Below are 27075 nucleotides of genomic sequence, written 5' to 3'. Positions count from 1 at the left end.
CAATCACTGCTCTGCTGTCAGCTCCAGCTCTTAGCAACTTGCAGTTTAACAATGATCAGATTTTAAAAATTAACTGAGAACAGGAAAGACCTTCAAGCAGCTTCATGATTGACTGACTTTAAAAAAACAGAAGAATTGTATTTCGTTTTAATTTATGCTCATCATTGCTTTGGCAGAGTTGAGTTCAATCCAAAATCCCAGTCAATGAGTCTCTAAGCAAATAAAATCAGCACATTGCAGTCACTACAATTTGGCTGTTCATTTGCTGCCGGAGAAAAGTATTATAAACATTTGTGGAGTATACAGTAGTTAGCAAAACCTTCAATTTCATGATCTAACTCTTGATTCTGTTTCAATAAACAAAAACCACCATATCTACCACTTGAAATACCCCAAGAGTCTGTAAAAATCAATTATGGTTTTTTTTTGGCGAGCTTAAAATAAATTGGAACCATGAAGCAGACTGAAAGTCAGTAGCAGCATTTTTTTTTAAACACATCCCACAAGAATTTGTTTATGAATGTATTTAATGATGCTCCCAATGTAGGATGCATGATCTGGAATGTTAGGTGTCAGCTATCTTACTGCCTATTTACTAAGCCTATTCCACACCCTAGCTATGACAATAACACTATGTTCTGCATCCTCTCTTTTTCTTATCATCTATGTACTCTATGAATTTGCACACAAGAAACAATACTTTTCACTATCTTAATACATGTGACAATAATAAACATTATTTTAATGTGGTTAGGCTGACAAATGGATAAAGGAAGATTGTCTCACTACAAGGAACATTCTTAATTTAAATTTCAGTTTATTCTTACAAACTGTGTGAATATTCTGAAGGTGTACTAGTTTTTGCAAGCTGCAGTTCTGATTTTTTAAAAACTGCTGCCCAAAGGTCAACTGGTAAGCACAGAGTGGATTTTTAAAAATTTATATTTTGCTGAAGGTATTGCTAGCTGGACCCCAAGTTCTGCAAAGTTTCAGTAAAGTACTTTTGCCTAGCAGGAAACGAATAGCCAAATTATAGTGAACATTCCATAGTTGTCATGATGGAAACACATTCACTGCAAGATCATCGTCAACACTGAAGAAACCTGTCAAAGAAATGGCAAATGTAAAATAGAATCAAATTAAAATTACTACTTGCAGCAGCTGTCTGTAATGACAGTTCTGATTTTTTTTTAAAAGTCAGTCTTTCAGGTCTGACATTCTGGCTGCTCAGTCTGGACAATGATGAGAATTCCATTTACAATAAGTGCAGGCACACTAGTGTCAGCCCTCTACCCTCCCCCTGAACAATTAAAGTAACTTTTAATTATTGATGACATCTTAAAGTCACAGAAATAACTAATGTGTCGCAAAGTGCAAGGGCAAAGCACAATTGAAATTGCATTTCGTTTAACTCTGAAAATTGAGTATCTCCTTACTGCACCTCTAACCAGCATTCGCGTGCTGTCCAGCTGGAGCTGGTATACCACTCCCACTCCAAGAACTCTTTCCACTTCTGAATGATTTGCAGCATCACATGGGTTCATCCAATATTTGTCCCCTTTACTGTTCTCATTGCTGGTCAAATCCAGGAATAACATTTTACATTTGGAAATTTAGAAACAAACTCAACATTTATTCAACTTTTAAGTTGGAGAAGTTCCAGGATTAAAACACAATTCCTAGTCTGACTGGAGAATGAAGTCAGAGACTTTTACAGAGCGAATCCCACATTCAAAATAAACAAGTTTTGTACAAGTAGTAGCTGTGTGAAGAATGTCTCAGCTTTCCTTTTAATTGGAAAAAGGAATGGCGGAGAGTGAACAATGCTGAGCTCCAGACTCTGTCCATTAGGTACTGGTCAGTGTGCATCATCCCGGAGCCCCAGGTCTCCTCGCAATTGTTGGTTCCTCGGACTTTGGTGTTCTGTTAATTTGGGGGCTTCTTCACTCGGAGAACAAGAAATATTATCTTACCATTGACATTTGTAGAGGAAGCAAAACCTTTCATCCTTCTGAAACCCCTTGCTTTCTGATTCCCCCCCCAATCTACTACAAAGTTCCTTGCCCTGGTATGGTTAGAAAAGGTGACTGAAGAAACAGGAAATGGCTGTGTAGGCTTTACAAATAATGGAGAGAATTGGCAAAGCCAGGACTGGATGTGGAGCTTGGTCCAAGACAAGATTTCCAGAAACTGGCTTGAATGTAGCTCGATTAGCAGTCCCATGAGGGACAGAGTAACAGAAGGAGGGGGACTGTCAGGAGGTTGAGAAGATCCGTGTAATCGGATCATGGAGAGAATCTAAATGGTGGGTAGAGAGGGTCACTGACCCGTTATACATTTGCCCCAGCGATGTTCACAAACCTCAGCAAACAGTAACAGCAGTGCCTAGTATCCAGACTCCCGTAAGGGCACTGGCCAAGGAGCCTAGCCTGACTCCAGGCAGGCAGCTTGATCATCAGCCTAATGGCAAATATTTGGGTTACTCAGCTGTTGTGGAACTGAAGCTCGCTCGAAGACCACACTTTTGGGAGAGGAGGGGAAGACTTTGCAAAGAGCTAAGAGAAAATACTGACCGGTTGGTATTGTGAAGGAGATGTTGTGGCTGGTCAGTAAATCCTTTAGCCTCTGGACTTCTGCAGAGAGTTTGTTTCGCTCCTGAATTGAAATAAGATACAAACAGTGAACAGAATAAGTTAGGTTAAACTGAACAATATATTCTTGATTGACTAGCCTTGAAACTCCACTATTTTCTCCTTTATATCTTGCATTGAATGGATCCCTGGAATGAAGAGTTTGTCATTTGAGGAACAGTTGAGGACTCTGGGTCTGTAATCATTGGTGTTTAGGAGGAGGAGGGGGGGGATCTTATTGAAACTTACAGGATACTGCAAGGCCTGGATAGAGTGGACATGGAAAAGATATTTTCATTAGTAGAAAAACTAGAATCAGAGGGCACAGCCTCAGGCTAAGGGACGATGCTTTAAAACAGATGAGGAGGAATTTCTTCAGCCAGAGAGTGGTGAATCTATGGAACTCTTTGCTGCAAAAGGCTGTGGAGGCTATGTCATTAAGTATCTTCAAGACACAGATAAATAGGTTTTTGATTGATAAGGGGATCAGGGGTTATGGGGGAAAAAAAGCAGGAGAATGGGGATAAGAAAAATATCAGCCATGATTGAATGGTGGAGCATTCGCGATGGGCTGAGTGGCCTAATTCTGCTCCTACGTCTTATGGTCTTACAATACAAGGAGAGATGGATGCTCAGCTTATCTCTCATCATATCCAGGTCCAAGACATCCCAAGAGGAGTTCATGAAAGGTGTGAGATAAAGTTAAATAAATTCTCAATCCCCAAAGGGAATCAACCAAACAACTGCCTCCATCTAATACAATAAATCTATCAGACCCCTCACTGAACATTGCCCATCCTGCACCCTCAATTACTCCTCCCTCATCAAGCATCTTCCCATCACACCCCACGCTGAGTTTCCTTTACTTCATTGCAACTGCCCACAGTCTCCTGCGAGTGGTTCTGTTCCTCCGGATCCTGTTCAGCCGGTTTTTCTCCAGTGGTTTTTAGGTAACCCGCATCTTCAAATATTGCTCGTAGCAACTTTCTATAACCCTGGAATACATGGACCACAAAGGATATTAGTCACTGCCAGCATTGTCCCCAAGTTAGTGTCCTGTGCAATATCCCCTCAATTGGGCAGTGATCAGCAGGTCTGTGAAAGATTATTCAGCTTCTCAAGTTGGCACAGACTTTATCAAACACAGAACTTACTTGCTGAGTAATTAGTCCATCGTAGAGTGATTGTTCCACTTGGTCCCATCGATTCTGCAGCTCCTTCTTCAGATTTGGGTAAACTGTAGAAATAAATAAATCTGAGCAGAAGCAGTATACCCCTTTTCCCACACTACATACTCGTATCCCCTCCCAGTCAAACATTACCACCCCCACTCCCTGCCATGAAAACCCAAATCATCTTCCAACAATAAAATCTCAAAGCTTCACTTCCCTGCAAATTATCTGTTTCCAGCCTTGCAAACCGCCAATGAGTTAAGCCATGGCGAGGCTTACAGTCCGTGACTGAGCAGCAATGTCATTTAGCTCCACAGGAGCTGCTATTGTGGGAGGGCAAAATTCCTTCACCTGACTCTCAGCATTGTTCTCTGTACAAATGACTGCAATTTTCCTTACTCACCAAGTAAGGAGTGGGGGTGGCAAACAAGCGGTGTCTCGAATCTTAGAGAGTAGATGCAAGTGTTGGGTTCGGAAACTTGAACCAGTTTGTGGCTGGGTCCACATTTTAGAAGGACCTGTGAAAAAGAGAGCCGAGTTTCACATGGGTTTTAGACAGTTCACGTATCAGAGTGATCCACTATCTGATCAGTGAGACTATGTAACATAGACTGGAATCATCCTTTGAGCAGCTTTGGGAAAAAACAAATGCTTGCTCTTCAAATGTCACTGTTCATAAATGCATCACCACACAGCCCTGATCCAATTGTTGCTGTGTATTGTTAATAGATCTGAGCCAGAGAGGTGGCGTTGTAATTGGCTTGGAGTTTGGAGGTGGAAATCAGTTGGGTTCTGGTTTCTGATTGTTCCCCAGTGATCTGTGCAGGTGACTGGGTCCTACTCTGATGCCCCTTGCAGAGGAATAACCTGGTAAAACATTGTCTAGGTTTACACAGGAAGAATGGCAGAGATACTGCCAATATGTTAACACTTCAGGCACAGGAAAACAAGGAACAGATACCTTGGTCTGTCTGTTTCTGGTGCCACAGGAATCTCCTTCCTTCATCCACATTCCCACAAACGTGTTGTTCTCAATCTCCCATTCCTGCCATATTCTGCAGAACAAAATCTTGTCAGATTCAATTCTAATCCATCCTTTCTTAATCCTAATTCATTCCAGTGTTATCCCTCAATTTAGGTCTAAAAGTAATCTGCACCATAAAGATTTATCCAATTTCCATCCTTATCCCTATCTCTATCAACACTCAGTCTATAGAAGAGGACAAACCAATCCAATGGATGGTTAGTGGAATTTAAAAACTATTCCAATTGGTATCCTTATATTTCCCCCAGTTTATCAAGTCTCCAGTCATAGAATCAGAGGTTTACAGCATGGAAACAAGCCCTTTGGCTCAACAACTTGTACATGCTACCCAGTTTTTACCTCTAAGCTAGTCCCAGCTTTTGGCCGTATCAGTCTATACCCATCTTATCCATGTAACTGTCTAAATGCTTTTTAAAAGACAAAATTGTACCCACCTCTACTACTGCCTTTGGCAACTCGTTCCAGACGCCAGACTCAGTGAAAGAAATTGCCCCTCTGGACTCTTTGTATCAATCTTAAATCTATGCCCTCTAGTTTTAGACTCCCCTACCTTTGGGAAAAAATGTTGACTATCATTATTTTATAAACCTTTGTAAGATCACCCTTAAGCCTCCTGCACTCCAGAGAAAAAAGTCCCAGTCTATCCAGCCTCCTCTTACAACTCAAACCATCAAGCATTTTAGTAAATCTTTTCTGCACTCTATTTTAATAATATCCCTGTCTAGAATAGGGTGACCAGAACTGTACGCAATATTCCAAATGTGGCCTTATCAATATCTTGTACAACTTCAACAAGATCTCCCAACTCCGGTATTCAATGTTCTGACCAATAAAACCAAGCACGCCAAATGCCTTCCTTACCACCCGGTCCACCTGTGACTCCACTTTCAAGGAGCTATGAACTTGTACTCCTAGATCTCTGTTCTATAACTCTCCCCAATGCCCTACCATTAACTGAGTAGGTCCTGCCCCAATTCGATCTACCAAAATGCATCTCTTCACTTATCTAAATTAAACTCCATCTGCTATTCATCAGCCCACTGGTCCAATTGATTAAGATCCCATTGCAATCTGAGATAACCTTCTTCACTCCACTATGTCACCAATCTTGATGTCATCTGCAAACTTAGTAACTACCTCCTAAATGTTCATCCAAATCATTAATAGAAATAACAGTAGACCAACACTGATCCCTGAAGTACACTTCTGGTCACAGGCCTGTAGTTTGAAAAACAACTCTCTACAACCCCACCCTCTGTCTTTTGTCATCAAGCCAATTTTGTATCCAATTGGCTACCTCACCCGGGATCCTTTGAGATTTAACCTTATACAACAACTACCATGCGGTACCTTTTCAAAGGCCTTGCTAAAATCCATGTGAACAACGTCGATTGCACTGCCCTCATTTCCCTTCTTGGTTGCCCTTTCAAAAAAGAACTCCATCAAATTTGAAAGACATGATTTCCTACTTACAAAGCCATGCTGACTGTCCCTAATCAGTCCTCAGCCCTTCATGTATTTCTAATAATTTTGAATTGATTTGCTGATAAGAAACTCTTTTTTTTCTTGAAGTCCATTAAAATTTCTTGTTATACTCTCCCCATCCCACACAATAGGCCAATAATCTATCCCACACAGACTCACTGTCCTTTTAGTAAAAAAATAGTTTCCTGAATTTTGAAAGCTGTAAATAAGACCCCTTGAGAATCAAGGAAAAAAAGTTTCTTGGGATCCAGTGAGTTCAAAACCTTTCACAATTTTCATATTCTCTTGCTCCTGTCTCAAAAAAACTACGGTTATCTGTCTCCCCAATCTTACATGGCCTCAGTAGCACAGGAAGAGTCACACGGGTAACCGTAGGACCAAGAGTTGTGGATAGCCACCAAGCAAAGCTGCTTTTCTTTTGAAAAGACACAAACTGCAATAAAGCTCAATTCTATCAACTGATAGACAAACAAGAGAGAAGCATTTAAAAATATCCAACCTGTGAATCAGGGCAAGTATTCTCTTCACCCCAGGACTAAACAACTCCCTAAACTATCTCCCTGCAAGCCACCCTTACTCTCCCTCTCCATGCCTCTTTTCACAGCCTTCTCTTTCTGAAACTCTTCCCCAGGCTCCCAATGATGCACATACCCCAGAATCCCACTGTATGCATTCCAGCGGAATGTCTGCTCATGTTGTGTGATATTGTGGAATGGACAGAACTCATACTTGTACCTGTGAAAAAAAAAGAGCATACAAAATAATAGGATTAGACATTGCCCACTGTGCTTGTATCAGCTCTTTTAAAGAGCTATCCAATTGGTTCATAAGAAATAGAAGTAGACCATGTGACCCAATTAGCTGGCTCCACCATTTGATCGTGGCCAATCAATTCTGGCCTTAACTCCACTTTCCTTTTCTGACCTCTATAACCTTCTTGTCAATCAAAACTCTGTCTATTCAACCTTGGATGTGTTCACTGACCTAGCTACCACTGCTCTCAATGGAAGAGAATTCCAGACCCACACCTCTGTGTCTTAAATGTTGAACTTCCTATTTTTAAATGATGCTTCCTATATCCCCCCACCCTACCCCAAGAGGAAATATTATCTCTGTATTTATCCTGTCAAGCCCCTTTAGGATATTTTATTTTTCTTTACTTTTCAAACAGTTTGCCTCTCATTCTTCTAAACTGAGTATAGGCCCAACCGGCTCAATAAGACAACCCCCTTATACTCGGAATTAGCCCAATAACCTTCTATAAATTGCAGTGGTCTTCTGCTGCACTGTGGGGATTTTATGAGTTCCACTTTTCACTGGAATCTCTCACCTTCCCTTATATAATGGAACACTACTCTTCTCACCGGTAATGTCAATTATTACCACCTTTTCTGACAATGCTCCTTCTGAACGACAAAACTCCTCATCTCTCATTAAAGCCAGACTTGATCCCGTAACTCTTATAATCTTACCTTCTTTATCCACTCCGCCTGGTAAACCTTGCCCACACAGGTAAATTCTTTAAAGAGATCTGGCATTTTCTCATCAACGAACCCTGACCAGGGAGGACATTCTTTGGCATCTCTTTAGCTTCACCTGGGGTTTCCTTTATCACTTTAACAAACCCCACTAGCTTATTCTGTTTTATCACATCTGTCTTCCTAGTGCTTTTCTTAAAACACCAGCACTGCGATTTTGTGTGTCCAACTTTATTACAATGAAAACATCTGAGGTTTTTTATTTCTCTTACATCTATGTGTTTCCTTTTTAACCGAGGTAAGGCTAGGTGACACTGTGGCACAGTGATTAGCACTCTGCCTGTCAGTACCAGGCACCCTGGGTTCAATTCCCAACTTGGGTCATTTTCTGTGTAAAAGTTTGTACATTTTCCCCATGTCTGCGTGGGTTTGCTCCAGCTGCTCCGATTTCCTCCCACACTCCAAAGATGTGCGGCTTAGGTTGATTGGCCACGCTAAATTGACCCTTAGTGTCAGGGGATTAGCAGGATAAATATGTGGGTCATAGAACATAGAACACTACAGCGCAGAACAGGCCCTTCGGCCCACGATGTTGCGCCGACCAGTTAAAAAACAATGACCCTCTAACCTAAACCAAACCCTTTCCATCCATAAACCTATCCACGGATCTCTTAAACGCCCCCAAACTAGGCGCATCCACAACTGCAGCAGGCAGGGCATTCCAATCCCTCACCACCCTCTGGGTAAAGAACCTACCCCTGACATCCGTCCTATAACTACCACCCCTTAATTTAAAGCTATGCCCCCTCGTGCTAGCTTTCTCCATCCGAGGAAAAAGGCTATCACTGTCCACCCTATCCAAACCTCTGATCATCTTATATGTTTCAATAAGGTCCCCTCGCAGCCGCCTTCTTTCTAATGAAAACAACCTCAAATCCCTCAGTCTCTCCTCATAGGACCTCCCCTCCATACCAGGCAACATCCTGGTAAACCTCCTCTGCACCCTCTCCAAAGCCTCCACATCCTTCCTATAATGTGGGGACCAGAACTGCACACAATACTCCAAGTGCTGACGCACCAGAGTTTTGTACAGTTGCAACATGACGCTGCGGCTCTTAAATTCAATCCCCCTACCAATAAACGCCAAGACACCGTATGCCTTCCTAACAACCCTATCATGGGAATAGGGCCTGGGTGAGATTGTTGTTGGTGTGGGCTCGCTGTGCCGAATGGCCTCCTCCTGTGCTGTAGAGATTCTATAATCTCCAACGAGATCTCCTTTGCTCTTACCACCTGAGGATTTCTCTTTTCTCCAGTTTCTATCCCTCGCAGGTGGAAATTGATGTCCACCTCTGATTCTCGAAACAATGCATCTACCCTTTTTACTGCCACTCTCGCAGTTTTACGCATTTGCACTTTTAAAATTTCAAATTCAAATTTTCTTTCCAGCTCCTGAAATTCTAATTCTCTCTCTTTTTCTTGTTGTTCGCCAGAGCGATTCCTTCTCTTTCTCTTAATTGTCATTCAAGCTGTTTTATTTATTTTTCTTGTTGCAATTAAAATTCTTTCAATTCTTTTGCTATTTGTTCTGCCGGTCATGTTCTTTCTTTTTCCCTTTCTGCTGCAATAGTGTTTCTCTCTCTATTTCTTTCTCTCTTCTAATCAGGCTGTTTCATTTGTAATTAAATTCTAACCAATTCCAATTCAGATTGTGTTTCTAGCAGTTTTAAATGCTGAGCAATTATCTCCACCTTCCTCCCCCCTTCAGGTACAGTCAATTGCAGCTTGTTTGCCAATTCCAAAAGCTTTGCTTTAACAACACTGAGTGACTTCTTCCACACCCAGGAAAACTTTAACAACTGAAAGAGCCATTTTTCCACAAGGCACTCACTATTTAAACTAACTGAATACAAACGACCAAATACAACACTTGAAAAACACTTGAATACAACACTTGAACACTTGGGGAGAAAGCGGGAAAGTGGAACTGATCCACTTCAGATCAGCCATGATCTTATTGAATGGAGGGGCAGACTCGAGGGGCTAGATGGCCTACTCCTGCTCCTATTTCTTATGTTCTTCCAATGCAAGTATAGCCTTCAAAACGGTAATCAGTACTTCAGGTATGGTCTCCCCAATGTCCTGTCCAGCTGCAGCAAGCTTCCCAACTTTTATATTCCATCTCCTTACAACAAAAGCCATTATTCCATTTGCCTTGCCAAAAGCATGCTACTTACTATACAAGGATATCCAGATCCCTCTATAATTACAGCAGTATTCTTTGTTTTCTTTCCATTGAAATAATATTCTGCTTTTCTATTCTTCCTGCCAAAGTGGACAACCTCACGTTTTCCCCACATCATACTCCATCTGCCAAATTTTTACCTACTCGCCTAACCTATCGATTTCCCTTTGTAGACTTTTGTACCCATCTCACAGTTTGCTTTCCTAACTATTTTTGTATCATCAGTAAATTTGACTACAATTGGCTGCTTCAACCAAGTCATTAACATGGATTATAAATTTCTGAGGCCCCAGTACTGATCCCTGCAGCACTCCATTACTTACATGACCCATAAATGACCCATTTCTCCTGACTTTTTTTCCTGTGAGTTAGCCTGTCCTCTGTCCATGCTAATACATTAAAAAAAACTAATGATGTTGGGATAATGTGGCATCTTACTGAATGCCTTTGGCAAATCAAAATGCACAATATCAACCGGATTTTCTTTATTCAACCTATTCGTTACATTCTCAAAGAATTCTAATAATTTCGTTTAACACGATTTTGTTTTCATAAAACGTTGACTGCCTATTATGATTTTCTAAAAATCCTTTGACTATCTCCTTAATGGATTCTAGTATGTTTCCAATGACATATGTTAAGACTAACTGGCCTATAGTTTTCTGGTATCCATCTTCCTCCTTTTTTGAACAGTGGTGTTACATTTGTGGTTTTCAATCCATTTGATCAGTCGAGATGTCGCAGGGAACCTGTAATTCAGGAGTCTCCCACATGTCACTGCTTGGTTTCCAGCTAAAAGCCTTCCTCTGCTCTTTCCCCATAGTCCTATAATATTTTCTTCTTCAAAAGCAAAGAGAGTAGAAAACAGTGACATACATAGCAGATGTAATAAATCAAGATTTCAAAAAAGCCTTTGATAAAGTACCACATGATAAACTAACAAGTAAAGTCAAAGCATGCAGAGTTGCCAAGTGGCAAAATGGATAGCAACTGCCTTAAACTCAAAACTGAAGGGATCTGTTTTCACTGCCTTTTCAGGCAACACATTCCAGACTATAAAAGCTAACTGCATAAAAACATTTATTGTAATCTGTCTTTGGTTCTTTTGCCTTAAATCTGTGCTCTCTTGCTAATGATGCTCCTGCCTTCAGAAACAATTATCCCTTATTTACTCCATTCAAATCCTTCACAATTTCAGACACTTCTTAAGAGGACACTTATCCTCTTAACCTCCGAAGAAATAACCTTGAGTTTAGAAAAGTTTCTTTACTGAAAGGTGGTAATGGAAATAGGTGACAGCTTAAAAATCTTGCCTTATAACACTGCCAGTTACCTAAAGCCATCCCTCAACTACAGTGTTACACCAACTGTTTACATACACAATTAGAAAGTCCCTTATCATTAAAAATCTTTTACACAAAATCCCAATAAAATGGACCAGATCTCTGCCAGTTTTTCTTTTCTTCAGTCAGTGGAATTGATACTTACGCAGACTCAGTCATACTGAAGCACTTCCCAGAAAGTCTGTGCATCTGAGCAGGGCCTAGAATAAAAAGATACAGCAAATCTCTGACTTTGTGTACCAGAAACCACAATAGTCAGGTTCTCACCAACCCCTCCTCTTGGCAAAGTCACTCTCAGCCTTTCCCCTGGGTACAGTCACCCATCAGCTCCAACCTCAATGTCAGTCACTCTCATGGAAGAAGTCATAACCCATGGAGTATGAAACTCAGCACTCCCCTCAACGACAAAGTCAAACATAGTGCCTCCCTGGGCAGAAATAGAAACCCAGCCTTTCCCCTGGATGGGATCATAAATTTACCAGATACTCTTCAGGGTGGGTACTGCCAGTCAGACAGAATTATGTACCAACCAGCCACCTCTCCAGCTGGAGTCACATCCACTAGCCCTTCCCTGTAGGCAGAGTTGGACTTATCCGTTTCTGGGCAAGATGAGGATCAATCAGACACCCAAGTGTCCCCAGACAGGTTTGGGAGGAGAGGCTCCCAACAGTATATTTACCTGAAATTGCAGCGGGTTTGATTTTTGGTTGAAGTCTGTTCACTTGGGAGAGGAAAGGATTATTTAGCCTGGAAAAGAAATAGTTGAGATTTAATTAATTTATTTGGAAGGACATGGGGGTCAGATATATTTTCCTTCTGAACATTTCTCAAGTATATTCTGACAGGGAAGGGCCCTTGTCCTAGACTTCTGCCAACGCTGGCCTTCAAGAAAACGAGGGCTTGAGGTCAATATTCCCTCAAATTAGGTTTTGGACTGTATAAGTGTTTTATTCAAGTGTGTGACCTTTTTTTGCACAGCAGACATTCATGGTAAACTAAAGGGTTTAACTTGTGTCTGACCTGAGCAGGGCTTTGTCAGACTGCCGCGCAATTTACAAGAAACACTGATGAGTGATGGTGCAAGGTGAAGGTTATTTCCTACTTGCTATGTGCCCTGGGATCATAAATCACAACAGCCTCATACTCCTGATGGATCAAAAATAATTTCCATCCCTTGGCTTCATCCTGGGTCTATGCATAATTAGCCAATCAAACACAGAACAATAACTTGCCTCCAAGCTTCAGTACCCACTCACATTGGGATCATTACAGTAAATATTGTGTGGTGATTAGAGCATCAACCATGCCACCAGCTCAGTGACACAGGAACAGGAGTAGGCCATTCAACCCCTCAAGCCTATCCACTACTTCAGTCTTCCAAAAAAAATCAGGTATATCCTACCTTTAACAAATCAGTGTTGGTTTTCTTGATCACCTGAAAATTTTCAAGCTGTTCGGTTACTCTTTCCTTAATTATAAACTCCAGTAATTTCCACACAATAGACATTATGCTAACTGGTCTACAATTTCCTGTTTTCCCTTTTTAAATAAAGTGACATGCACAACTTTCCAATTTAAAGGAATGGGATCTGAATCAAGAGAACTTTGGAAGATTTTTTAAAAATTCTATGTGGATGTGGACATCATTGTCCAGGCCAGCCTTTGTGGCCCATCCCTAACTGACCTCAAGAAGGTGGTGGTGAGCTACAGTCCATGGGGTGTAGGTACACCTAAAGTGCTGTTAAGAAGCGAGCCCAAAGAATTTGACGTAGTAACAAGAAGCAGTGATAAAGTTTCAAGTCAGGACGATATGTGACTTGGAGAGGAACTTGCAGGTAGTGGTGGTGTTCCAAAGCTTCTGCTACCCTTGTCTTTCAATGTGATAAAGAGTTTGTGAGTTTGGAAGATGCTATCAAAGGAGCTTTGGCTAGTTGCTGAAGTGCATCTTGTATATCATAAACATTGCTATCACTATCAGTGGTGGAGGAAGTTGTTTACTGGGAGGCTAACCAAGCAGGCTGCTTTGTTCTGGATGATGTCGAGCTTCAATAGCACTGTTGGAGATGTACTCATCCAGGCATAACATAAGAACATAACATAAGAAATAGAAGCAGGAGTAGGCCAACTAGCCCTTCGAGCCTGCCCCGCCACTCAATAAGATCATGGCTGATCTGTCGTGGCTCAGTTCCACATTCCCGCCCTCTCCCCATAACCCTTAATCCCCTCTCTCATCAAAAACCCATCAACCCGCGTCTTAAAAATATTTAGCAAGGCAGCCTCCACCACTTCAACGGGCAGAGAATTCCAGAGATTCACCACCCTTTGAGTGAAGAAGTTCCTCCTCAACTCTGTTCTAAACCGCCCCCCCTTTATCTTGAGGCTATGCCCCCTAGTCCTACTATCCTTTCTGAGCGGGAAGAGTCTCTCCACCTCTATCCTATCCATCCCTTTCATCATCTTATACGTCTCAATGAGGTCTCCCCTCATTCTTCTAAACTCTAACGAGTACAAGCCTAATCTATTCAGCCTCTCCTCATAGCTCAACCCCCTCAACTCTGGAATCAGCCTAGTAAACCTCCTCTGCACTCCCTCCAAGGCTAAAATATCCTTGCGCAAGTACGGCGCCCAAAACTGCACACAGTACTCCAGCTGCGGCCTCACCAACGCCCTGTACAGCCGCAGCAAGACCTCCCTACTTTTATATTCAATCCCCCTCGCGATGAAAGCCAGCATCCCATTCGCCTTCCTGACCACCTGCTGCACCTGCAAGCTGGGTTTTTGCGACTCATGCACAAGGACCCCAAGGTCCCTCTGCACCGTCGCCTGCTGCAGTTTTTCTCCACGTAAGTAATAATCCTTCCTACCATTATTCCTACCAAAGTGGACCACCTCGCACTTGCCAACATTAAATTCCATTTGCCATTTCCTGGCCCATTCGCCCAGCCTATCTAGATCCTTCTGTAGACTCTCCCCACCCTCCGCACAATTTGCCTTTCCACCAATTTTGGTGTCATCAGCAAATTTCGACACCCTACACTCGGTTCCCTCCTCCAGATCATCTATATAAATGATAAATAGCTGAGGCCCCAGCACCGACCCCTGGGGCACTCCACTAGTCACCATCCGCCAATCCGAATAGCACCCATTGACCCCCACTCTCTGCCTCCTATTTGACAACCAGTCCTCTATCCACACTAACACCCTACCCCCAACTCCATGCCCCCTGACCTTCTGTAATAACCTCTTGTGAGGTACCTTGTCAAACGCCTTCTGAAAATCCAGGAAGACCACATCCACCGGCTCTCCTCTATCCACCGCCCTAGACACATCCTCATAGAACTCCAGTAAATTTGTCAGACACGACTTCCCTTTTAGGAAACCGTGCTGCGTCTGCTCTATCAAGCAGTTCCCCTCAAGATGCCTCGCTATTTCCTCCTTGATGACGGATTCTAACATTTTACCTACAACAGACGTTAAACTAACAGGCCTATAATTCCCCGTAATTGGAGAGTATTCACACTCCTGTCTTGTGCCTTGTACAAGAAGTTGTACAAGGAGTTCTCAATTACTTCCTTTAAAACCCTAGAGTGGAAACCACTTGGTCTTGGGGATATGTCACTCTCTAATACAATTAGAAAATTAGAGACAAAGATTCCCTGCCCCCTTCGCCGCCCTGAACCTCTGAATTGGGCCATGCTTGTATTTATTTACCCATAGGTGTTTGGCTCTTCCACAATTTTCATTTTACCAGCGGAGACGATGAGAACTGTAAAAGAAGCAAATATGAAATCTGTCATTATCTGAAAGGTTGGGTTGCGACTTCAGCAAAAGACTCAAAGCAATTGTGCCTAGTGAGGGCGTAAAGCAGGCCGAACAGGAAAATGCCAGGGTCACTTCTCAGTTCATCTTTGTGGAGGGGGAAATCAGGGGCCGAATTTGATCCGGGTGGGGGTGTCCGCTCCGGCCACTGTCCATCTGGTCAGTCTGAGGGAACCAGGATCAGCTGTGACGCCTCCCATAGCCAACCAGGCGGCTGACTGTCCCAGGAGTGTCTCCGCACCGCAAATCATTCCCTTCCCTTCCCTCCCCAGACCACACAGACTCACCCCGCAGCAGCCAGAACAACAGCAGCCCGGAGGTGCCCATCGCCATGGCGACCACCGAGACCCGCTTCCGGGTGACCCGGAACCAGAACCTGACCCCCAGTACAAAGGGGTGACCCGGAATCGGAATTCACTCCTTCAGCATCCAGCTGACCTTGATGCGCTGTGCAGTTTTCTGGTAAATTAAGTCAAACTTCACAAAGCGGAGCCTGAGGCGGCAGCGTGGAGACGGTTCCTGTCGCGGGGTCAATCTGGGGCCTAGTCCCAGGGCCTCAGACAGTCCGGATCCGGTCCCTGTCAGGGGGTTGGCATGGTGAGGTGGGATTGGTTTAGAATTGCCCTCACCAGGTCCTGGCACAGGCATACTGAACTGAATGCTCAGTTGTGGAAATGTGGATGGTTTTACCCAGGTTCAGTAAGAAGTTCCACAACACCAGGTTAAAATCCAACAGGTGAGTGCCTGATGAAGGGGCAGCGCTCCGAAAGCTCGTGATACCAAATAAACCTGTTGGACTTTAACCTGGTATTGTGGGACTTCTTACTGTGTTTACCCCAGTCTAACATTGGCATGTCCGCATCATTTATCCAGGTTGTTTGCATGTGAGATAATGGAATAATTTTGGTCATGTTTAGTTGACTATAAGTATTCTTGTCAGGTGCCATGGGCTGAGCTGTTAGCAGCTTCAAATCCCTCACAGCAATTCTTGTTTGAAATGGGGCGGAAGAAACAGTCACAGAAAGGGGAGCGAGCCCCTCTGAAATGGAAAGATGCTCGACGTCAGCAGAAAGGACGCTGCTTGGAGTCATTCACTGAGGATGTTCACGAAGCTCTGCAAGGTGACTGTTACTCTCTCTTATCCTAAGTTGCCCCCGAGTCTCAAAGCTGCTTCTGTATCTGGGAGACTATTTTTCCTCTCACTTTGAGACAGGATATGGGGGAAATATCATCTGTTGGGATCCTCTCTAACCCTGACTCTGAGAGTGTGTTTGTGTTCTTATCATGATCAGTGCTCCTGTTTGCATTGCACTGTCAGTGGACCCTTCCTGATCAATCACTCTCACTAAAGTAGTAGAACACAGCCAGTACATTAACCACGTCAAATGTGCAAAACCTTGTCAGTCTACTCTTAATATTTACCTAGTGTTTACGATTTTCCAGTAAGCTCTGCTCTGATGAGCTATTTTACACGTGTGTACATGTAGTGTGTTCTGAAACATGAGTATGGTTGATTTGCAGCTGTTGATGATGGTGTCTCTGAGGATAGGACATGTCCCACATTCCAGTTCCCATGTCCGTTGGCCATGTGGGAACTAGGACACTGTGACACAAAACGGTGTACGGGCAGGAAGCTCGCTCGCAAAGGGTTCGTCCGCAACCTACATATCAATGAGAGATTCAATGGACTAGTTCTGACGCCAATGGGAACCAAATATGTCTCCCCTTCTGACAAGTAAGCAAAATGTTGACTAAAATAGAGCTAAGTACAAATAAGAGTAATTTGGATGGAGAAATGGGTAGCGGAAGTGTTAAGTACAAAGCTTTATCATTGTTCATGTTAAATTAAGACAGAAATTCCCTCCTGTATGTAAATAAACTCATTAATTTTCTCTTTAGTGGCACCAAACAGGGCAGGCACAGAAATAAAATAATTTCAATAAAATTCTCTCTACACCATCCCATCAAACACTCCTGGTATAGGTACAGCATGGGTTGAGTATAAAGTAAGACCTCTCCCATGTTGAAAGCTGTTTCTATTTTACTCCCTCCACTTGAGATTGTTCCTGGTGACAGGAAGCTGAATAGCAAGGCATGCATGTAATGTTATTTTGATGTTTTTGAATGGACAAATATTTTCTCTTCCTCCAGCGAGATCGTGGCACAGGGAGGTGTGGCAGTCATTGACTGCTCCTGGGCTAAACTAGAGGACACTCCGTTCACAAAAATGAAAGGCCGATGCCCCAGGTTGTTACCCTACCTCGTTGCTGCTAACCCAGTGAACTATGGACGGCCCTGCAAGCTGTCCTGTGTTGAGGCATTTGCTGCCACTTTCTGTATTGTGGGTAAGTTGGGTGACAGAGTTCAGGATATGTCAGGAGCTCATTAGTTTTTTATTTTTAATGTACTCTCCACTGAATCACACTGGCTTCAGGCTTCATAGAATCCAGCCTTCTCTATACTCCTCTAAACAATAAGGGCGATTCTCCCAAAAGTGCAAAGTTGGTGGGAAAACTGTTCTAGATCACAACTGTTTTCTCAGTTCAACTTGTCACTTGAATCTCCCCACTCTGCACTGCAGAGGTCCCAATCGTGAATGTCATTAAAAACCTGGGGGTGGGGGGAGGTGCTATTCATGCCAGAGTCTGACAGTTCCGGAACTCTGTGCATGCGTGGTCCCCACATCAATTCCCCGGCCAGCCCTGACATCCCCCATCACCACCAGGAGCACCCTGATGTCCAGCCCAGCGGTGGCGATTTTCGTCCCCCCCCAAATGTCCTTCAGGCCCTTACCCCAATTGCTGCCCTCCCTCCATCTCAATGGCAGTGGGACACCCCACCCCCATTGATTGCTCCAAGGCCCCGTCCACAATAGGCCCTGTCCCCTTGGCACTGCCCAGTGTTTGATGGACAGTGCCAAGGTGCCCCCTGGACATGGGCATTTTGCCCCTTGGGCAGTGCCAGAGGGCACAAGCTGGCACTGCCATGGTATCCATGCCCAGAATGGCAACCCTGACTGGGGCAGAATGGTATACTGTGGGGTGGGTTGCAGAAAGGTGGATAGGTATGGAGCAGAGAGTGGAAGTGGGATGAAATAGGGCTGCATGGTGGAGAGAGCTGGGGTGGGGCATGATTTGATTTGATTTATTATTCTCATATATATTAGTGTACAGTGAAAAGTATTGTTTCTTGCATGCTACACAGTTGGGGAGTTATGAGTTTGGGAGACAGAAATCTGGAGGGAGCAAGGTCATGCTTGTCACACTGTCTGCTTTTATAGGATTTCCAGAGCTGGCTGAGGTTCTACTAAAGAAATTCAAATGGGGAAATGCATTTCTACAACTGAACCAAGCATTGCTGGAGAAGTACAGTGCATGTCGTAGTGAAGCAGAAGTACTACAAGTCGAGCAGGATTGGCTGGCTGCAAAGACAGAGCCAGAAGATCAGGAGGGTAAAGTCTCATTTTGTTCATGATCTTTCCTGATGGCATTTATTCCTCGTCAGTTACCCCCACTCAACTGGCCCTTCCTTTTGTGAACTTGAACTGAGTATTGACAGGGTATTTAAGCTTGGTTCTGTTCCAGCAGATGTTGCTGACTGATGACCAGGAGCGGGAAGTCTGTGTGTAACCTGGAAGTCGATGAGAGTCGGTACTTTCAGCAGAGAGGGGTGTATGTGTCAACTGAGCAAAGAGTTGAAGATCAGTATGGCCATTTTATTTAATGCAGCTTTTATTTTGCAGATCCATTTGATGTTGATTCGGGAAAAGAATTCTGCAATCTTAACAGACCAAACCTTGGAAGGTAAAGTCCAGGTGTTTTTAATCATTGAATTTTCACCAATATTGAGAAACACCAAAACCACTGTCCTCAGCTGTGACTAAATGCACTCAATCCCAACCCCAACCCCACCCCCACCCCGACCAACCCACCACCACCAATCCCACTAACGTTCTTGGCACTTTCCCTGATTCCATGATGTTTAGAGCAATCTCAATGTCTTGAATCTGGGATATATTCCTGGAACCATAGAAAAGCAAAATATTGCAGATGCTATAAATCCAAAATAAAAATGGAAAATTCTGGAAATATTCAGAAATGGAAAGAAAGAGTTACCATTTCAGCTTGTTCTGTTCTGATGTAGGCCCATTTTGCCGGCTTGCTGCAAGACCAACTGCACTAGCCCCACTTCCCTGTCCTTTCCCTGCAACCTTGCATTTTCTTTCTTTTCGATTGCTTAGCCAATTTTGAAAACCAAGATTGAACCTTCTACTACAATACTCTGTGTATTCTAGATCCTATCCACTCACTGCATAAGAAGTGTCTTCCCTGTTTCTTTTGCATTCACCCTCAATCAGTGTCCTCTAGCTCTCTATCCTCCCAGCAATCAGGACGATTTCTCTTTGTTTGCTTTGTTGAGATCAGTCATGATTTTGAAAACGTCCACCAAACCTCCTCTCTGGTTTCTCCTCTTCTTAAATGAGAATAATCTCAGTTTTGCTGGCATGTCCATGTAACTGAAGTCCATCATAGAATCCTACAGTTCAGTAGGAAGCCTTATGACCCATCGAGTCTGCACCAACCACAATCCCACCCCCCCCCCCCCCCCCCCCCCCTTCTCCAGGCCCTATTCCCATAACCCCATGCATTTACCCTAGCTAGTCCCTAGGGAGCAATTTAGGATGGCACCTACACATCATTGGACTGTGGAGGAAATCGGAGCACGTGGAGGAAACCCACACAGACATAGGGAGGATGTGCAAACTCCACACAGTGACCCAAGCTGGGAATCAAACCTGGGTCCCTGGCACTGTGAGTTAGCAGTGCTAACCACTGTGCCACCCATATCAAGAACCATTCTCATAAACCCTTCATGTTCTTCCTTACAGGACAATTGTACACAATACTCCAGTTGAGGCTGAACCAGTGTTTTATAAACATTCATTAGAACTTTGTTGCTTTTGCTCTCGATCCCTCTGATTGTAAAGCCTAGGATCCTGTGTGCGTGATTCATTATTTTCACAACCTGCACTGCCGCCTTCAATGACTTATGCATGTATAACCCCAGTTATCACCCATATACAGCAGCTTTCATGTTACCAGTTGCTTCAGCATCCTGACAGGAAAGCAACAATCTGAGGTGGTTATGTGCTCAGTCAAGGTGGTGGATTTTGAAGGTGTAGATAGGGTTAGGCAGGGAATTCAGAGTGTTGGGCTCAGAAGGCTGAATGTTGTGGTGAGGATATGGAATTGGTGCTGCCAGACTTCTCAGTATGTCAGTTGGATGAAATTTATGGTTCATCCAATACTTGATATTGGACAAGCAATCTGACAAGATGGAGATGATGGAGGAGTTGAGAGAGATGGTGAAGAGGTAGCAACAGGTGTTGAATTTACATATGGATTCTGAATGTGAGAAGGGAAATCATTGGTGGAGATACTTCAGCAGCAATCAGATCAGGGAAAGATATGAGGGGAGTTCTCCTGAGCTAAACAATGGAATGTGGTCAAAAATTGCAGGGAGGTCACAGTTAAGGAGAATGTTGTTTCAGTTTGATTATGGCTGTTTCTGTGTTGGGTGGGAGGCTTACCTGACTGAAGAAATTCAGATGTAGATTTGACAGCCTATCTAATTCAAAGAACAAAGAACAACCTGGCACGGGAAACAGGCCCTTCGGCCCAGCGAGCCCGTGCCGCCATTTTAAAGCATTTTCCTACACCTACCTTGCCCTGTGTGTATGTGAATGGTACCCCTACTGTAGCCAGATTCAGGGGAGAACGTAGAGTCAATTTGGTACACCAGTCAGCCTAAGAGCACATCTTTGGGGTGTGGGAGGACACCGGAGCACCCGGAGGAAACCCATACAACCACAGGGAGAATGCGCAAACTCCCACAGACACAGGCTCAAATCCATGTATCTGCACAGCTAGCAGTGATAGTCACTGAGCTGTTGTGGTGCCCGTCTGCTGGTCCAGATTTAAGCACACACAACGACACAAAGTACTAGGCCACTCTCACAACATCCAAGAGCAGCCCACGCACGACCCACTGTGTGCATACCCCTCGTTTGACAACAAGGTGGACCGACACCTGTGGATTAAAGAGACAAAACATTAACATATACTATTACATTTCCAGTATCGACCTGAGGCTCTGTCCCTTTTTAAAACCGTCATATATAACTCTCCATTCCTGTTTCACTCGTGCCTATCTAAGTAAACCTTAAACAAGTCCAGAGTGCCTGCCTCCACCACCTTACTTGGTAGCACATTCCATACCCCCACGACCCTCTGTGTGAAAAACCTTCCTCTAGTATTGAAATTATACTTCTCCCCCCTCACCCTTAGATCGTGACCTCTCGTGATAGTTGTCCTTTGCCACAGTTAACAATCCTCATGGCCTTAGCCTACCTACAACCCACATGCTTCAACTTCAAGCTGCTGTACTTCTTACCCACACAGGCTCCACCTACAGCTTTCTTTCCATGGGTTAGCTCTTTCTCCTTCTCCTGTGACTTCTGCCCTCCACAAAACTGACTGCTTTGATCCTGCATTTGGTCAACTCTGCGAAATCTTCTACTACTGCTTGGGCTGTACTCTCCAGTGAAATGTTTCATACTATAATATGTATAGAAACACAAGCCTTTCATATCCTTAGCAAAATGGATAAATGAGACCAGTCCTTGAGCTGCAGTGTTGCTAACCTCCTGCTAGTGGCGCTGTGACAGCACTGTCAATAGCTCAGCAGCACCTCCAGTAGCTTTCTGGTAGCGCTGCAGCTCTTCACAAAATGAAAGTTCCAAATTAGGGGTAGGAGTTTGTGCCTAGAAAAGCAGCATCAAATCACATAGCGCAAATGATCACTGTTAGGAGACGTGAGCTTACAGTGCCCATTCCTTCAGTGTAGTGAGGGTGGGGGGTTCCTCACATTGTGACCACAATCTCTGGTGTAAGTGTAGCTGTGTGTACAAGAATGTAGTGCTAATTGAAGCAATGCACAAACAGGGGCTGCTGTTACCCTTGTAGGAATCATCAATGATACAGTTTTTAGTTGCTCCTATTTAAATTGTTCCACTTTAATGTTAGCCAGATACTAAAGTCCGTGCTCGTGTTTAATGAGGTGAATTTAGTTTTCAAAATGGTTTCACACTGGGTCTGACATAAAACCATATGACCCAGTTGGCACCATTGTGGAGTGACCTCAACTGCTCCCTGACCCCAAAAGCTACCAAACAAATCTGTTGGACTTTAATCTGGTGTTGTGAGACATCTTACTGTGACCAGGAGGGTTAGGGAGTGGAAGGTTCAATGAGTTGAATTAGTACCAACTAGAGAGAAATAGGAAGTTAGCATATTACACAGGTGGCACAGTGGTTAGGACTGTTGCCTCAGCACTAGGGAAGCTGTGTTCAATTCAGCCTTGGGTGACTATGTGAAATTTACACATTCTGTGTGTGTCTGCATGGGTTTCCTCGCATTGTCTGAAGGTGTGCAAGTTAGGTGGATTGACCATGCTAAATTGTCCCTTAGTGTCCAAAGATGTCTGGGTTAGATGGATTGGCTATGGTAAATGTGTGGGGTAACAGAAAGAGGGCCTGGGTAAGATACTCCGTCAGAGAATCAGTACAGATTTGATGGGCTGAAAGTCTGCCTTCTGAACTGTAGGGATTCTATAATTTTTGTATATTTTAAAATTTATTTTAAAAATTATTTCATTTATCAATTAGGAATTTGGCATTGTTTCAACTTGCAGGTTCTAATATTTTCAGCTTTTACATTGGTTTTAATGAGAAAATTGAAGTTTCTCTTTTCAGAAATACAACTACAACTTGAAATGAGCATTCAACTAATTTTAAAGATCGCAAGACTGAGGTGTGCTGCTTACCTTCTGGCTGCCACCCTCCAGCTGAATATGATTTTTTTTTAAATTACCTTTTACACGAAGCTACTCGAGACCCCTGTTCCAAATTCAAATCAATTAGTTCATTCAGCTGATTGGAGATTTAGTGTTTGGCAAATGCTACTGAATTTGCACAGAAACGTAGATACAATTTCACTGCAGCAAACATTACACTTTGTTGGGTACAATTTGAAAATTCTGACTCTAGAGCAATTTAAGTGTATTATCATTGTAAAGTTCAAGTAGTAAGGGTGAAACAGGACAGATTCAGGAGCACAGCTGTATCTCTTTCATATTTTATTATTTTATTAATATGAAATCACACTTAATTAGGATTCAGTCAATTGTCACCTCTCCTGTAAGGGTTTATAAATAAGCTCCAGTAGATTTTCCCCACCCAGATTCTCGAGAAGCTTCACTTATTTTGAAACATAAGTGCTTTGAACTGATTGAGAAGGCCAGAAAATTGCAGTGCTGTTTAATTATCGGCCTAGATATAGAATAAAACTCCCTCTACACTGTCTCATCTAATGTTCCCGGGACAAGTACAGCACAGAGTTAGATATAGAGTAAAGCTCTCTCTACGCTGTCCCCATCAAACAGTAAGAAATCTCACAATGCCAGGTTAAAGTCAAGCAGGTTTATTTGGTAGTACAAGCCACAAGCTTTCAGAGCTTTTTTTTCATGCTAATCAAATACTCCAAGGCAGGTACAGCTTCCAGATAAACCTGTTGGATTTTAACCTGGTGTTGTGAGTCTTCTTACGGTGCTTACCCCAGTCCAATGCTGGCATCTCCACATCGGGTATAACGCAGGTTAAGTAGAGTAACAATTATGTTTGGATGATATTTAATCTGAGGAAAGGATAGCGTGTAATCTACTGCACTTCCATTATTTTCCATTTTCACTGTGGATTTTGCAGCTCCTGCAGTTCTTTTTAATACTTAATGTTACTTTATCAAGGGCTCTGGAGACTGAAGAAGACAGTGATGATGATACTGATGTTGAGAAGGAAGATGAAGATAGTGAACTAGATGAAGGGAATGCTGCAGAAGTTCCTAGTCTAAGAGGAGATGATAGAGCATGCAGAAAAGAGGAGCCTACTGTGAAGACCATCAACAGTGCAAAGGATTGAGGTTGAGTAAAATGAGGAAGCATTGTGCAGGGTAAGCAGGATTATTTCCTGATGACAGGCTTTTAAAAAAACAAATTGTTAGAGCTGTACGAAACAAAACTATTTATAACATAACTAGGATCTGTATATAATGTGCTGCTTAAATCAGTAAGATAGAAGAACTTGGTTTTACAACACCTTCCACCACCTCAGGACATTTAATAACAACCTGTGGAATATTTTAAAGTGTGGTCGTTGCTGTAGGGCTATGTGGCAGCAAATGTACATACATCAAGATCTAACACAGATAATGGCCAATATATGATATTTCTTGTGATTATGCTGTTTAGGTTTTCTAAATCCCATTCTCACCCAGTCATTTCACTCCTCAATTCCATGCTCCAGATGATTTTCACTTGCAGTAAATAAAAGTGGATCCTTATGCAATGTCCTGGAAAACATGATTTGTGGTAAAATGTACAAAAGAAAACTTTACTTTTATATATACAGCAGGTCTCCCACAAGGTCTTGCAGCACTTCAGGTACAGCCAATTACTTGAAAGTGAAGTTGCTTAAATAGGCAAACATGGTAGCCATTTAGCACACAAAACTCCCATTAACAATGAAATGAATGCTCAGTTAATCTGGTGTTGGTTAAATAATTCATGATGGGCCTGGACTTTGGAAACAGTTACTATTCTGGAGCTGTGGTCATGGGGCCGAACTGGACAAATCTGTCCTCAGCTTAAAATGGTAGCAGGAAGTCAAAACCAGAGATTATCTGTCTCTCTTTGAATTATTCTTTTAAATGTTTTCAAAACAATACAAAAATCTGACATTTTCAGACAAAGTTATCACGATTATACAATATTTCTTTGTAATACAAGACAGATCATTAAATTTAATCTTAAAAAACACTCAAAAAACAGAATTGTTACAATAGGAGTACAAAGAGATTGTGGCGAGGAGTTACCACTACAGCATGGAATCCATATCACAACGATGGTGAGGTGTGTCAGCACAGGATCCATATCACCACCATGCGGTGGGCCAGCACGACATGTGTACCATACGACAGTGAGCAGCTTCAACATTGGATCAGTAATCACCATGACAATGAGCTACAGCACTGGATCAATATCATCACAATGATGAGGAGCTCCACATTGGCTCCAGAATTGCACAAGATTGAGGAGCAACAACATAACTTCAGTACTTCCACAATGGTGACAGTGAGAAGCCACAGTACCAGATTACTAGTCAACCCAATGCTGAGGAACTCCTGCATAGCTTCACTATCATCACGACAAAGCACCACTCCAACACTTGACAGTCTGCAGTTTTGAATGTTTGATTTATGTTCATGTATTATGCACTTATATTTCAGTTCCACTTGGATTTACTCTGGAGACATCTCTAGCTCCTTCATCTTTTTAACAAAGTCCTGTGCTTCTCTGTCATCTGTCCGGCCTTCCAGCATCTTCATGATTGGTTTCATCACTGTAAAAATAAACATACTTGTGTCACAAATAGGCTTACACTGCATTGAATTAGTGTGAAAAATTCCTTAGTTGCCACATGTTTGGGTACACTGAGGGAGAATTCAGCATAACCAATGCACCTAACCAGCACATCTTTCAGACTGTGGTAGGAAACCGGAGCACCTGGAGGAAACCCACGCAGACACGGAGAACATGCAAACTCCACAGAGACAGCGACCCAAGCCAGGAATCGAATCTGGGTCCCCGGCGCTATGAGGCAGCAGTGCTAACCACTGTGCTGTCATCATCTGTAACTAACTACTGGGTTTGTGTATTATAAAAACTGATGCTGCGTCATGAGAGCAGGAAGGTTATGAATGCGACTCCCTGGCCTATGCTAACAAGGGGCTGCTGTTCTGGGCCCATTTGGTCAACAGAAATCAGCCAGAATTCCTCCTGGCTGCTGTCCAGTAACTCCTGCTGGAGGGACAGATATTGGTGAGGACAGGATCCGATTCAGCTTTGACATCTGTCAAATCATCTGATGACATTTATTGTTTTGGTTGATGTTTGTAAAAACAACCACTGGGGATGGGGTGAAGGCACTGAGTCATCAGTCAACAGATTGCTACCCATAGAAGAAATCTAGATTTAAAATAAAGATCGGACTTTGACAGTATTCCTAAGTAGAAATCAATTTTACTGACACAATCATTCATTATACATTATCCTCTTCTGTGGAACTACTCGTAGCCAGTTAAGTGTCATCTTAGGCAGGAATAATTGGACCAATGCATACCGATGGTCAATCCTCATTTTAAAATTATAGACTGGATTTTCCTTGGCGCTCCTGTTTCTCCAGTAAGTTCAATACAAACACGATTTCAAGCAAGGCCATAGTGATTCAGTGAGCAAAGCTGCAAGGAACTAAGCCCTCAGCTGCATGATTTATAGCAAAACTCATGAAACGTCCTGTGCTGTAATTGAATTACATTGCCATCACTAGTGGGTGGGTGAAATTACAGCGTGACATGTTTACATAATTCTCTATTATAAATATGAGCTTTTGCTGAAAGAAAGTGTTGACAGGAATTTCATGCAGATGCGCTATTAAAAGATATCGTAGACAGATTTTCTTTTTACCACTGGGTTCAGGGTGTGTCAGTTTCAGGAATACTGGGGAAATGTTTTTTACTTCTCTGGCGACAGCAGTTTTATGGACTCCATGAACCTCCTGCAATTGCAAGACAGCCTCCCCGGCAAAGTCATTGGTTGAAAGCCAGTCATGGTCCATGACTGTGAAGTGAATGCAGGCGATGCTGTTATTGCACTGCTCCCGTGTTACTGTGCTGAAAGAGAGAAGA

At 43.0% G+C, this 27075-nt stretch overlaps 3 protein-coding genes across 6 annotated transcripts in view; 1 reads left to right on the top strand and 2 right to left on the bottom strand.

Moving 5' to 3' along the window:
* Positions 1-1612: 1612 nt before the first annotated feature.
* On the bottom strand, positions 1613-15598 carry gnptg (N-acetylglucosamine-1-phosphate transferase subunit gamma). The gene is made up of 11 exons (XM_080206607.1): positions 15505-15598; positions 15110-15164; positions 12078-12145; positions 11544-11598; positions 6984-7067; positions 4764-4857; positions 4206-4320; positions 3785-3867; positions 3497-3625; positions 2574-2655; positions 1613-1941 (listed from the first exon to the last, which is right to left on the bottom strand). The coding sequence occupies exons 1-11, from the start codon at positions 15548-15550 to the stop codon at positions 1859-1861; spliced, it is 894 nt and encodes a 297-aa protein (XP_080062733.1). The 5' UTR covers positions 15551-15598; the 3' UTR covers positions 1613-1858.
* A 14-nt stretch (positions 15599-15612) lies between these two features.
* On the top strand, positions 15613-25760 carry tsr3 (TSR3 ribosome maturation factor). Of its 4 annotated transcripts, none has more exons than XM_080206606.1 (8): positions 15613-15679; positions 16158-16338; positions 16739-16952; positions 17369-17562; positions 18498-18668; positions 18960-19020; positions 24080-24282; positions 25618-25760. In XM_080206606.1, exons 2-7 carry the CDS (start codon positions 16215-16217, stop codon positions 24249-24251), a joined length of 936 nt encoding a protein of 311 aa, XP_080062732.1. In that variant the 5' UTR covers positions 15613-15679; positions 16158-16214; the 3' UTR covers positions 24252-24282; positions 25618-25760. The 4 variants fall into 4 exon arrangements, with proteins under 4 accessions (XP_080062732.1, XP_080062730.1, XP_080062728.1 ...); XM_080206604.1 differs by lacking the exon at positions 15613-15679 and adding an exon at positions 15786-15819; XM_080206602.1 differs by lacking the exons at positions 15613-15679; positions 25618-25760 and adding an exon at positions 25174-25589.
* Positions 25623-27075, bottom strand: part of baiap3 (BAI1 associated protein 3) — an 89086-nt gene continuing 87633 nt past the window's right edge. Inside the window, exons 33-34 of the mRNA XM_080206601.1 lie at positions 26855-27060; positions 25623-25730 (exon numbers count right to left, since the gene is read on the bottom strand). Of these exons, the coding sequence (XP_080062727.1) occupies positions 25630-25730; positions 26855-27060 (307 nt within the window). The 3' untranslated portion in view covers positions 25623-25629. The remainder of the gene's footprint in view (positions 25731-26854; positions 27061-27075) is intronic.

Source organism: Carcharhinus amblyrhynchos, chromosome 18 (assembly GCF_965287045.1).
Source record: "Carcharhinus amblyrhynchos chromosome 18, sCarAmb.v2.hapA, whole genome shotgun sequence".
Taxonomy (NCBI): domain Eukaryota; kingdom Metazoa; phylum Chordata; class Chondrichthyes; order Carcharhiniformes; family Carcharhinidae; genus Carcharhinus; species Carcharhinus amblyrhynchos.
Note: the sequence above shows the minus strand (reverse complement) of the source record. Positions and strands in the feature narration are given on the sequence as shown.

What these genes read in the sequence shown, in the direction of transcription:
- gnptg (XM_080206607.1), bottom strand. Translation starts at nt 15,550, where the DNA reads ATGGCGATGGGCACCTCCGGGCTGCTGTTGTTCTGGCTGCTGCGGG. An exon ending in GAAGAGCCAAACACCTATGG is followed by an intron (nt 12,146 to 15,109) that starts GTAAATAAATAC and finishes TTTCTTTTCCAG; the next exon opens with GCTAAATAATCCTTTCCTCT. An exon ending in CCAGAAACAGACAGACCAAG is followed by an intron (nt 4,321 to 4,763) that starts GTATCTGTTCCT and finishes TCTTTTTCACAG; the next exon opens with GTCCTTCTAAAATGTGGACC.
- tsr3 (XM_080206606.1), top strand. Translation starts at nt 16,215, where the DNA reads ATGGGGCGGAAGAAACAGTCACAGAAAGGGGAGCGAGCCCCTCTGAAA. An exon ending in TGCCACTTTCTGTATTGTGG is followed by an intron (nt 17,563 to 18,497) that starts GTAAGTTGGGTG and finishes CTGCTTTTATAG; the next exon opens with GATTTCCAGAGCTGGCTGAG. An exon ending in AACAGACCAAACCTTGGAAG is followed by an intron (nt 19,021 to 24,079) that starts GTAAAGTCCAGG and finishes TACTTTATCAAG; the next exon opens with GGCTCTGGAGACTGAAGAAG.